This window comes from Oncorhynchus nerka, linkage group LG14 (assembly GCF_034236695.1).
Source record: "Oncorhynchus nerka isolate Pitt River linkage group LG14, Oner_Uvic_2.0, whole genome shotgun sequence".
Taxonomy (NCBI): domain Eukaryota; kingdom Metazoa; phylum Chordata; class Actinopteri; order Salmoniformes; family Salmonidae; genus Oncorhynchus; species Oncorhynchus nerka.
The window spans coordinates 86,908,527-86,921,014 of record NC_088409.1 but is presented as its reverse complement, the minus strand read 5'-3'; the positions used below and the strand labels follow the sequence as shown (position 1 = coordinate 86,921,014).

The 12,488-nt window shown below is 48.5% G+C and overlaps 1 protein-coding gene across 2 annotated transcripts in view; it reads left to right on the top strand.

Annotated features, from left to right (window-relative positions):
• LOC115141986 (stromal interaction molecule 1-like) overlaps positions 1-12,488 on the top strand; it is a 57,351-nt gene that overhangs the window by 43,396 nt on the left and 1,467 nt on the right. Inside the window, exons 9-12 of one of the 2 annotated variants that reach the window (XM_029681432.2) lie at positions 425-592; positions 3,678-3,778; positions 3,900-4,132; positions 11,964-12,345. In XM_029681432.2, the coding sequence (XP_029537292.1) occupies positions 425-592; positions 3,678-3,778; positions 3,900-4,132; positions 11,964-12,345 (884 nt within the window). The remainder of the gene's footprint in view (positions 1-424; positions 593-3,677; positions 3,779-3,899; positions 4,133-11,963; positions 12,346-12,488) is intronic. The other variant, XM_029681434.2, reaches the window with a different exon arrangement.

The window sequence follows — 12,488 nt, the reverse complement described above, 5'->3', positions numbered from 1 at the left end:
GTGCACATGGCTTGCAGGCCCCCTGCTCACCTAGCCCTAACTTTCCCTGTGCACATGGCTTGCAGGCTCCCTGCTCCCCTGGCTGGCCCAGTGGTGCTCCATTAAGGCTTGTCAGTGATTGAGTCTAAGGGCGGGTGGATGGCTCTGGGCTCATTTGCGCAGCTCTTAATGAGGATGTCTGGAGACAGAGAGTGCTAGCTTTCACAAGCCAATGAGATCACATTTCCCTCTCCCACCTCCCCATCCACATTTACACCTTGGTCCAGAGGGACACTGTGGGAATGATTCATTTGTTTAACCACTTTGACTTTTGACGTGAAGATTTTAGTGTGTTCTTTTCATCGCTGTTTTGAGTCAGAATAAGTTATATGTTGTAGGTTGACTTCTGGTGTGTGTGTGTGTGTGTGTGTGTGTGTTTTTGCAGGTGCGCATGGCCCTGAAGAAAGCAGAGAAGGAGCTGGAGTCTCGCTGCAGCTGGTCCCCACCAGAGTCCCTCCAGAAGTGGCTCCAGCTCACCCATGAGGTGGAGGTGCAGTACTACAACATCAAGAAGCAGAACGCTGAGAAACAGCTACTGGTGGCGAAAGAAGGGGTGAGATGCAGCGTAGACTAGATATATATACACAGGGACTAAATATAGGACTAGATAGAGATACACCAGCGCTAGATGAGGACTATACATATACAGCGCATGAGGACTAGATATATATAGATAGAGATACACTGAGGACTATGAGATACACCGACTAGATAGATATATATACACTAGATAGAGATACATGAGGACTAGAGAGATACACAGGACTAGATAGAGATACACCGCGTGAGGACTAGATAGAGATACACAGGACTAGATAGAGATACACACCGCGTGAGGACTAGATAGAGATACACACCGCGTGAGGACTAGATAGAGATACACCGCGTGAGGACTAGATAGAGATACACCGCGTGAGGACTAGATAGAGATACACCGCGTGAGGACTAGATAGAGATACACCGCGTGAGGACTAGATAGAGATACACCGCGTGAGGACTAGATAGAGATACACCGCGTGAGGACTAGATAGAGATACACCGCGTGAGGACTAGATAGAGATACACCGCGTGAGGACTAGATGAGATACACCGACTAGATAGAGATACACCGCGTGAGGACTAGATAGAGATACACCGCGTGAGGACTAGATAGAGATACACCGCGTGAGGACTAGATAGAGATACACCGCGTGAGGACTAGATAGAGATACACCGCGTGAGGACTAGATAGAGATGCACACCGCGTGAGGACTAGAGATGCACACCGCGTGAGGACTAGAGATGCACAGTGGGGCAAAAAAGTATTTAGTCAGCCACCAATTGTTCAAGTTCTCCCACTTAAAAAGATGAGAGGCCTGTAATTCTCTTCATAGGTACACTTCAACTATGACAGACAAAATGAGGGGGAAAAATCCAGAAAATCACATTGTAGGATTTTTTATGAATTTATTTGCAAATTATGGTGGAAAATAAGTATTTGGTCAATAACAAAAGTTTCTCAATACTTTGTTATATACCATTTGTTGGCAATGACAGAGGTCAAACGTTTTCTGTAAGTCTTCACAAGGTTTTCACATACCGTTGCTGGTATTTTGGCCCATTCCTCCATGCAGATCTCCTCTAGAGCAGTGATGTTTTGGGGCTGTTGCTGGGCAACACGGAGTGTCCGCAATAGGCTGAGAGAGCCTAGACTGAGGGATTTTAGGCCTGTTGTAAGACAGATCCTCACCAGATATCACCGGCAACAACGTCACCTATGGACACAAACGCACCGTCGCTGGACCAGACAGGACTGGCAAAAAGTGCTCTTTACTGACGAGTCACGGTTTTGTCTCTCCTAGGGTAATGGTCGGTTTCTTGTTTGTCGTCGAAGGAATGAGCGTTACACTGAGGCCTGTACTCTGGAGCAGGATCGATTTGGAGGTAGAGGGTCCGTCTGGGACAGTGTCAAAGCATCATCGGACTGCGCTTGTTGTCACTGCAGGCAATCTCAACGCTGTGCGATACAGGGAAGACATCCTCCTCATGTGGTACCCTTCCTGCAGGCTCATCCTGATATGCCGTATGAGGACTAGGGAGATATGCCGTATGAGGACTAGGGAGATATGCCGTATGAGGACTAGGGACATATGCCGTATGAGGACTAGGGACATATGCCGTACGGGGACTAGGGAGATATGCCGTACGGGGACTAGGGAGATATGCCGTACGGGGACTAGGGAGGGAGTTATGCCGAACGGGGACTAGGGAGGGAGTTATGCCGTACGGGGACTAAGGAGGGAGATATGCCGTACGGGGACTAGGGAGGGAGATATGCCGTACGGGGACTAGGGAGGGAGATATGCCGTACGGGGACTAGGGAGGGAGATATGCCGTACGGGGACTAGGGAGGGAGATATGCCGTACGGGGACTAGGGAGGGAGATATGCCGTACGTGGACTAGGGAGGGAGATATGCCGTGCGGGGACTAGGGAGGGAGGGAGATATGCCGTGCGGGGACTAGGGAGGGAGATATGCCGTACGGGGACTAGGGAGGGAGATATGCCGTACGGGGACTAGGGAGGGCGATATGCCGTACGGGGACTAGGGAGGGCGATATGCCGTACGGGGACTAGGGAGGGCGATATGCCGTACGGGGACTAGGGAGGGCGATATGCCGTACGGGGACTAGGGAGGGCGATATGCCGTACGGGGACTAGGGAGGGCGATATGCCGTACGGGGACTAGGGAGGGCGATATGCCGTACGGGGACTAGGGAGGGAGGCCGTGTCTCCCCCCCCCCATAAATACCTTTACCCCTTCTCTCTCCACTCTACAAAAATTGACTTTTGAAAATCCGTTGTTACCACAGAGAGACTTTGTAATACAATAACGTCAAAAGATTGGGAATGGAACAATATTTCTGTTATCCAACCAGTTGAAAGCATCCGTTGGTACTTAAAGAATATGATGTCAGATCAGTTGTTGTCTGGGACATTATATCTGATGATGGACAATATAAATTGTATCTTGGAAAGTCTACACATTCCTAGCCCATTCATTTTCCGAATGGGCGTTTCTTAGAATGCATAAGATTCTGTGTTTACGGTTGCATCGCTTCTCAAGGTCCGATAGAGACCCAATCCCTTTGTCCTTCAGTCTTCCCGCTCTTTCAATTCAAACCTAACACCCTTTCTTTGTGTAACCAGCCGTCATGACAGTTTTAGGGACTCTTTTAAAAAAATGTATGACATAATTAGTAATCAATGTATGATCCATCCTTTGTATGTAATTCTGTATGATTATTTAGGTATTTAGTAAATAAATAATTAAGCCAATTTTTGTATTACTGATTCAACTTGTTAGCCAGAGTTTGAAGGTTTGAAGAATTTTACGACTTTCATATGAGACTGAATAAGGTGACGATGAGTAATTGACTGCTATTGATGTATAATCACGTAATCAATCAAATGTTAGGTAATCGATTTAATAAAATAGCCTGTCATATAATTTAATCAGCCAGAGACACAGCAACCGTATGAGTAGGTCCAGGAGATTTCCCTGTCCATGTGAGCAGGAGAAACTCTGGACCCTTAGTGTGACAGAATGGGAGAGTAATGTTTTATCTTGTGTGTGTGTGTGTGTGTGTGTGACTGCAGGCAGAGAAGATCAAGAAGAAGAGGAACACCATATTTGGGACCTTCCATGTGGCACACAGCTCCTGTCTGGATAATGTGGATCACCAAATTCTGACAGCCAAGTGAGTTTAATTAAAGATTGGGATTTGTCTAAGCCAATATCTCCTAGAACTATGTTCACATTGTGATCTGTGCTTGTATCCCTCTGCCCTCCCCGTCTCCCTCTCCTCTCCTCCGGTCCAGACAAGCCCTGGGTGAGGTGACTGCTGCTCTGAGGGAGAGGCTGCACCGCTGGCAGCAGATTGAGATTCTGACTGGGTTCACCATCGTCAACAACCCTGGGCTTACCTCCCTGGCCTCCACCCTGAACCTTGACCCCAGCATCATGGGTGGCCGGGCCACGCCCCAGCACTTCATTATGTCTGATGACATGGACGACATGGACGAGGACATCATATCGCCCGGAACTCTGCAATGTAAGGGCTCGTCCGACTCCCTCGGCTTCACTGTGGGACTCGGTAGCAAAATACCCCCTAAATACACCAAGGGCCTCCTGGGGAAATCCAAAAATCAGCTCTCATATGAAAATTAGCATACAGCCACAAAGTATTATCATTAACGATTTATCAACGATTCTATGAATTTACAAAATGAGCAGCCTTGTTGGTGAAGGGATTCAGGGTGTTTGTCTGTGATTTGAGGGTGTTGTGTGTTTGCAAGTCGATAATATATGAATTGTAATTTCACCTGTTTTTTTAATACATGTTTTCAGTTGGTTATTTTGTTCCATTTTGGAATTTAGTGTTGACTTGATATATGGGAATTTCACTTCTGGGATGGAGTGTAAGATGAGAACAAGGTGCACAATGTTGATATCCCATGCTGTGAAAATTTAACCTCTGAAAAAATACATGCTTCATGACACCAAATCTTTGTGCTGATCTATTTTTAGCAGTTGTCTCCTAGTCTGACCAATGGAATGTGCTGAACATGTTGTAATAGTAAGCAATATGAAAGGCTGTGGTACTCCTGTAAGCTTTATAAGGCTTTAGCTTTGGTCTAGGCCTATATTTGGGAAAGAAGAAGGCACAATGGCCTTGTTGTGCTGCCTGGAAGACCGTTTGTTTTACTTTCTCACATAGCCTTGCTTTATATTGTCATTCCCCTGGGGGTACATGTTATACTCCATTCAGAAAGTATTCAGACCCCTTTCCCACATTTTATTAAGTTAAAAGTGATTAAACAGTCCCCCCCCCCCTCCCCCATCAATCTACACAATCTACCTCAAATGACAAAGCAAAAATACGTTTTTAGATTTTTGGGCAAGTGTATAAAAAAATGTACATTTGACATTTACATAAGTATTCAGACCCTTTACTCAGTACTGTGACCACATTTGGCAGTGATTACAGCGTCGACTCTTCTTAGGTATGACACTACAGGCTTGCCACACCTGTATTTGGGGAGTTTCTCCCATTCTTCTCTCCAGATCCTCTCAAGCTCTGTCAGGTTGGATGGGGAGCGTTGCTGCACAGCTATTTTCAGGTTTCTCCAGAGATGTTCGATCGCGTTCAAGTCTTGAGTCTTGTTGAGCCACTCGGGGACATTCAGATACTTGTCCCAAAGCCACTCCTGCGTTGTCTTGGTTGTGTGCTTAGGGTCATTGTCCTTTTGGAAGTTCCTGGGCGCTTTGGAGCTGGTTTTCATCAAGGATCTCTCTGTAATTTGCTCCGTTCATCTTTCCCTCAATCCTGACTAATCTCCCAGTATCTGCCGTGGAAAAACATCCCCACATCATGATGCTGCCACCACCATACTTCACTGTAGGGATGGTGCCAGTTTTCCTCCAGACGTGACACTTGGCATTCAGGCCAAGGAGTTCAATCTTGGTTTCATCAGACCAGAGCATCTTGTTTCTCATGGTCTGAGAGTCCTTTAAGTGCATTTTGGCAAATCCAAGAGTCTTGTTGGTTTCAAACTTCTTCCATTTAATAATGATGGAGGCCACTGTGTTCTTGAGTACCTTCAATGCGGCATAATGTTTTTGTTGTCCTGTGCCTCGACACAATCCTGTCTCGGAGCTCTAAGCTCTAATTCCTTTGACCTGATGGCTTGGTTATAAATGTGCAAAAAAAATGTGAAAAACCTGTTTTTGCTTTGTCTTTATGGGGTAATGTGTGTAGATTTAGGATTTGATTTATTATCCATTTTAGAATAAGGCTGTAACAAAATGTGGAAAAAGTCAAGCGGTATGAATACTTTCTGAATGCACTGTATCACTTTTTTTCAGCCACTAAGGAATTACATACTCGTGGTTTCTTCCTTTGAATGGAGAATTACAGCTTTTATTGACCAGTTACGGTCTCAAAGGGAGTTATCATGCGGACAACATACTTTAGTTCTTATGTCTATTTCTCGTCTTTTGGCAACCTAAATATAGTATATTTGTCACAACATAATGTTGACATATAAAGTCAATGTGTACTGGTCTCCTGGTACCCAGCTCTGAGCTCTACTGGGCAGTATTTGGGTTATGATTATAGCAGACCCAGAGAGAAGGACTGATACTGTCTTGGATATGATAATAGCTGACCCAGAGAGCAGACCCAGAGATAAGGGCTGATACTAACTATCTGGGCTATGATTATAGCTGACCCAGAGATAAGGGCTGATACTTACTGCAGTGGTAATCTGAGCTCTGGTGCTGCAGTCTCCTTCTAGAGCTCGGTCACTACAGTCCTCTAGTAAGTCTTCTAATCCACATTAATTACATGTTCCCTCCTCCCTCACTTCCTCTCTCTCCTCCCACCAACACTGTCTCTTTGGTTTTTGGCTGCGGCTGCCGTTCGTGTCTCTGGTCCACCCACAGACACCAACTGCCTCAAGGACCGGCGAGCCAGTGATCTGTGGTCCATGGGTTCTGGCAGCCAGTCCCTCAGGAAATACTCTGGTTGGCCTGTTAGCTACTTATACCCCTTTGTCCTGACCTCAACGCTCTCTCTCCTTAAGTCACACACCCCTGTCAAAGCCTCACAGAGCAGATGGATATAGCTGTAACACTGGCCTGGGACAGGGACTGTAGATGGATATAGCTGTAACACTGGCCTGGGACAGGGACTGTAGATGGATATAGCTGTAACACGCTGGCCTGGGACAGGGACTGTAGATGGATATAGCTGTAACACGCTGGCCTGGGACAGGGACTGTAGATGGATATAGCTGTAACACTCTGGCCTGGGACAGGGACTGTAGATGGATATAGCTGTAACACGCTGGCCTGGGACAGGGACTGTAGATGGATATAGCTGTAACACGCTGGCCTGGGACAGGGACTGTAGATGGATATAGCTGTAACACGCTGGCCTGGGACAGGGACTGTAGATGGATATAGCTGTAACACGCTGGACAGGGACTGTAGATGGATATAGCTGTAACACTGGCCTGGGACAGGGACTGTAGATGGATATAGCTGTAACACTGGCCTGGGACAGGGACTGTAGATGGATATAACTGTAACACTCTGGCCTGGGACAGGGACTGTAGATGGATATAGCTGTAACACGCTGGACAGGGACTGTAGATGGATATAGCTGTAACACTGGCCTGGGACAGGGACTGTAGATGGATATAGCTGTAACACTGGCCTGGGACAGGGACTGTAGATGGATATAGCTGTAACACTCTGGCCTGGAACAGGGACTATAGATGGATATAGCTGTAACACGCTGGCCTGGGACAGGGACTATAGATGGATATAGCTGTAACACGCTGGCCTGGAACAGGGACTATAGATGGATATAGCTGTAACAATCTGGCCTGGGACAGGGACTATAGATGGATATAGCTGTAACACGCTGGCCTGGGACAGGGCCTGTAGATGGATATAGCTGTAACACTGGCTTGGGACAGGGCCTGTAGATGGATATAGCTGTAACACGCTGGCCTGGGACAGGGACTGTAGATGGATATAGCTGTAACACTGGCCTGGGACAGGGACTGCAGATGGATATAGCTGTAACACTCTGGCCTGGGACAGGGCCTGTAGATGGATATAGCTGTAACACTCTGGCCTGGGACAGGGACTGCAGATGGATATAACTGTAACACGCTGGCCTGGAACAGGGACTGTAGATGGATATAGCTGTAACACGCTGGCCTGGGACAGGGACTGTAGATGGATATAGCTGTAACACGCTGGCCTGGAACAGGGACTGTAGATGGATATAACTGTAACACTCTGGCCTGGGACAGGGACTGTAGATGGATATAGCTGTAACAGGCTGGCCTGGGACAGGGACTGTAGATGGATATAGCTGTAACACTGGCCTGGGACAGGGACTGTAGATGGATATAGCTGTAACAGGCTGGCCTGGGACAGGGACTGTAGATGGATATAGCTGTAACACTGGCCTGGGACAGGGACTGTAGATGGATATAGCTGTAACACTGGCCTGGGACAGGGACTGTAGATGGATATAACTGTAACAGGCTGGCCTGGGACAGGGACTGTAGATGGATATAGCTGTAACACGCTGGCCTGGGACAGGGACTGTAGATGGATATAGCTGTAACACGCTGGCCTGGGACAGGGACTGTAGATGGATATAGCTGTAACACTGGCCTGGGACAGGGACTGTAGATGGATATAACTGTAACAGGCTGGCCTGGGACAGGGACTGTAGATGGATATAGCTGTAACACGCTGGCCTGGGACAGGGACTGTAGATGGATATAGCTGTAACACGCTGGCCTGGGACAGGGACTGTAGATGGATATAGCTGTAACACTGGCCTGGGACAGGGACTGTAGATGGATATAACTGTAACACTCTGGCCTGGGACAGGGACTGTAGATGGATATAGCTGTAACAGGCTGGCCTGGGACAGGGACTGTAGATGGATATAGCTGTAACACTGGCCTGGGACAGGGACTGTAGATGGATATAGCTGTAACACTCTGGCCTGGGACAGGGACTGTAGATGGATATAGCTGTAACACTCTGGCCTGGGACATGGACTGTAGATGGATATAGCTGTAACAGGCTGGCCTGGGACAGGGACTGTAGATGGATATAGCTGTAACACTGGCCTGGGACAGGGACTGTAGATGGATATAGCTGTAACACGCTGGCCTGGGACAGGGACTGTAGATGGATATAGCTGTAACACGCTGGCCTGGGACAGGGACTGTAGATGGATATAGCTGTAACACTCTGGCCTGGGACAGGGACTGTAGATGGATATAGCTGTAACACGCTGGCCTGGGACAGGGACTGTAGATGGATATAGCTGTAACAGGCTGGCCTGGGACAGGGACTGTAGATGGATATAACTGTAACACTCTGGCCTGGGACAGGGACTGCAGATGGATATAGCTGTAACAGGCTGGCCTGGGACAGGGACTGTAGATGGATATAGCTGTAACACTGGCCTGGGACAGGGACTGTAGATGGATATAACTGTAACAGGCTGGCCTGGGACAGGGACTGTAGATGGATATAGCTGTAACACGCTGGCCTGGGACAGGGACTGTAGATGGATATAGCTGTAACACGCTGGCCTGGGACAGGGACTGTAGATGGATATAGCTGTAACACTGGCCTGGGACAGGGACTGTAGATGGATATAACTGTAACAGGCTGGCCTGGGACAGGGACTGTAGATAGATATAGCTGTAACACGCTGGCCTGTGACAGGGACTGTAGATGAATATAGCTGTAACACGCTGGCCTGGGACAGGGACTGTAGATGGATATAGCTGTAACACTGGCCTGGGACAGGGACTGTAGATGGATATAACTGTAACACTCTGGCCTGGGACAGGGACTGTAGATGGATATAGCTGTAACAGGCTGGCCTGGGACAGGGACTGTAGATGGATATAGCTGTAACACTGGCCTGGGACAGGGACTGTAGATGGATATAGCTGTAACACTCTGGCCTGGGACAGGGACTGTAGATGGATATAGCTGTAACACGCTGGCCTGGGACAGGGACTGTAGATGGATATAACTGTAACACTCTGGCCTGGGACAGGGACTGTAGATGGATATAGCTGTAACACGCTGGCCTGGGACAGGGACTGTAGATGGATATAGCTGTAACACTCTGGCCTGGGACAGGGACTGTAGATGGATATAGCTGTAACAGGCTGGCCTGGGACAGGGACTGTAGATGGATATAGCTGTAACACTGGCCTGGGACAGGGACTGTAGATGGATATAGCTGTAACACGCTGGCCTGGGACAGGGACTGTAGATGGATATAGCTGTAACAGGCTGGCCTGGGACAGGGACTGTAGATGGATATAGCTGTAACACGCTGGCCTGGGACAGGGACTGTAGATGGATATAGCTGTAACACTGGCCTGGGACAGGGACTGTAGATGGATATAGCTGTAACACTGGCCTGGGACAGGGACTGTAGATGGATATAGCTGTAACACTCTGGCCTGGGACAGCGACTGTAGATGGATATAGCTGTAACACGCTGGCCTGGGACAGGGACTGTAGATGGATATAGCTGTAACACGCTGGCCTGGGACAGGGACTGTAGATGGATATAGCTGTAACACGCTGGCCTCGGACAGGGACTGTAGATGGATATAACTGTAACAGGCTGGCCTGGGACAGGGACTGTAGATGGATATAGCTCTAACACGCTGGCCTGGGACAGGGACTGTAGATGGATATAGCTGTAACACGCTGGCCTGGGACAGGGACTGTAGATGGATATAGCTGTAACACGCTGGCCTGGGACAGGGACTGTAGATGGATATAGCTGTAACAGTCTGGCCTGGGACAGGGACTGTAGATGGATATAGCTGTAACACTCTGGCCTGGGACAGGGACTGTAGATGGATATAGCTGTAACACGCTGGCCTGGGACAGGGACTGTAGATGGATATAGCTGTAACAGGCTGGCCTGGGACAGGGACTGTAGATGGATATAACTGTAACACTCTGGCCTGGGACAGGGACTGTAGATGGATATAGCTGTAACAGGCTGGCCTGGGACAGGGACTGTAGATGGATATAGCTGTAACACTCTGGCCTGGAACAGGGACTGTAGATGGATATAACTGTAACACTCTGGCCTGGGACAGGGACTGTAGATGGATATAGCTGTAACACGCTGGCCTGGGACAGGGACTGTAGATGGATATAACTGTAACACTCTGGCCTGGAACAGGGACTGTAGATGGATATAGCTGTAACACTGGCCTTGGACAGGGACTGTAGATGGATATAGCTGTAACACTGGCCTGGGACAGGGACTGTAGATGGATATAGCTGTAACAGGCTGGCCTGGGACAGGGACTGTAGATGGATATAGCTGTAACACTCTGGCCTGGGACAGGGACTGTAGATGGATATAGCTGTAACACTCTGGCCTGGGACAGGGACTGTAGATGGATATAACTGTAACAGGCTGGCCTGGGACAGGGACTGTAGATGGATATAACTGTAACACTCTGGCCTGGGACAGGGACTGTAGATGGATATAGCTGTAACACTCTGGCCTGGAACAGGGACTGCAGATGGATATAACTGTAACACTCTGGCCTGGGACAGGGACTATAGATGGATATAACTGTAACACTCTGGCCTGGGACAGGGACTGTAGATGGATATAGCTGTAACACTGGCCTGGGACAGGGACTGTAGATGGATATAGCTGTAACAGGCTGGCCTGGGACAGGGACTGTAGATGGATATAGCTGTAACACGCTGGCCTGGGACAGGGACTGTAGATGGATATAACTGTAACACTCTGGCCTTGGAACAGGGACTGTAGATCGAGAAGGAAAACTGTCTATGCTGTGTCCATGTACCTCTGGCCTTACTGTCTCAAGCTGTCCAATGACTTGCTCTTCTTTCTCTGATCCTCATCACCCAGAGATCTCTTAGACCCTCTCACAACACACAGCACTGTCTGATTTTACACATGAAGGATTAGTTATGATGAAATATTTAACTTTTGTACTCCCTGCAAAAATCCTCACCAGACACCAGTCAAACATCTCACCAGACAGTGCCATCCCTCATTTTCTCTTGTTTAATGCTATGGCATAGCTAAGGCCCAGGTAATTGAACAGCCATCACTTGCCTTCCTCACAACCAAACGTTACTGAAGTGCTCAGAACAGAGGTCAAGAACACCAATTCAGTACTGAAATGTCCCCAACACCCATGTCTGCTTCTGCCCTCCCAGTCTAATTCCAACCTACTGTGTTCCCTCACCCTGTGTGTTGTGTATAATCAGACTTTGGTTGTTGATAATGGTATTGTTCTGTGTTGTGTCAGCAGCTCCCAGTATGATGTCCCTGCGTCAGCGCCACATGGACTCCCAGCTGGCCATGGGCTCTCAGAGGTTGGTAGAGACCTGCCTGTTGGCGGGGCAGCAGGGAGACTGCACCTCTTACCCATCCAGGTCTAGGGCCACCCTCCAACAGTCACACAGCCAGTCCTTCCAACAGTTTGAGGCTCTCCCCCTGCCTCCCCTGTCCTCGGCTGTCTCGCACCCCTCGATCATCTGCTCCTCTCCACCTCCTCCTTACCGTCAGCCCCACTCCTTCCACTCCTCCTCCTCCTTACACACCTCCGCTCCTCATTCCTCCCATGTCTATCACTCGTCTTATTTTCAGCCCATGGACACCATCCCAGACTTCCAGCGCAGCAGCAGCTTCGGGTACCCCTCTGCTCTCTTCCCTCCACACGCACCGCATGCGCGTTGGCTTTTCTCCCATTCATTTCACCTGTAGTATATTACATTGTTTTCCATATCTGTGTTCTCATTTTCATTAACGATAGTTTCATCTGACTATAACTCAC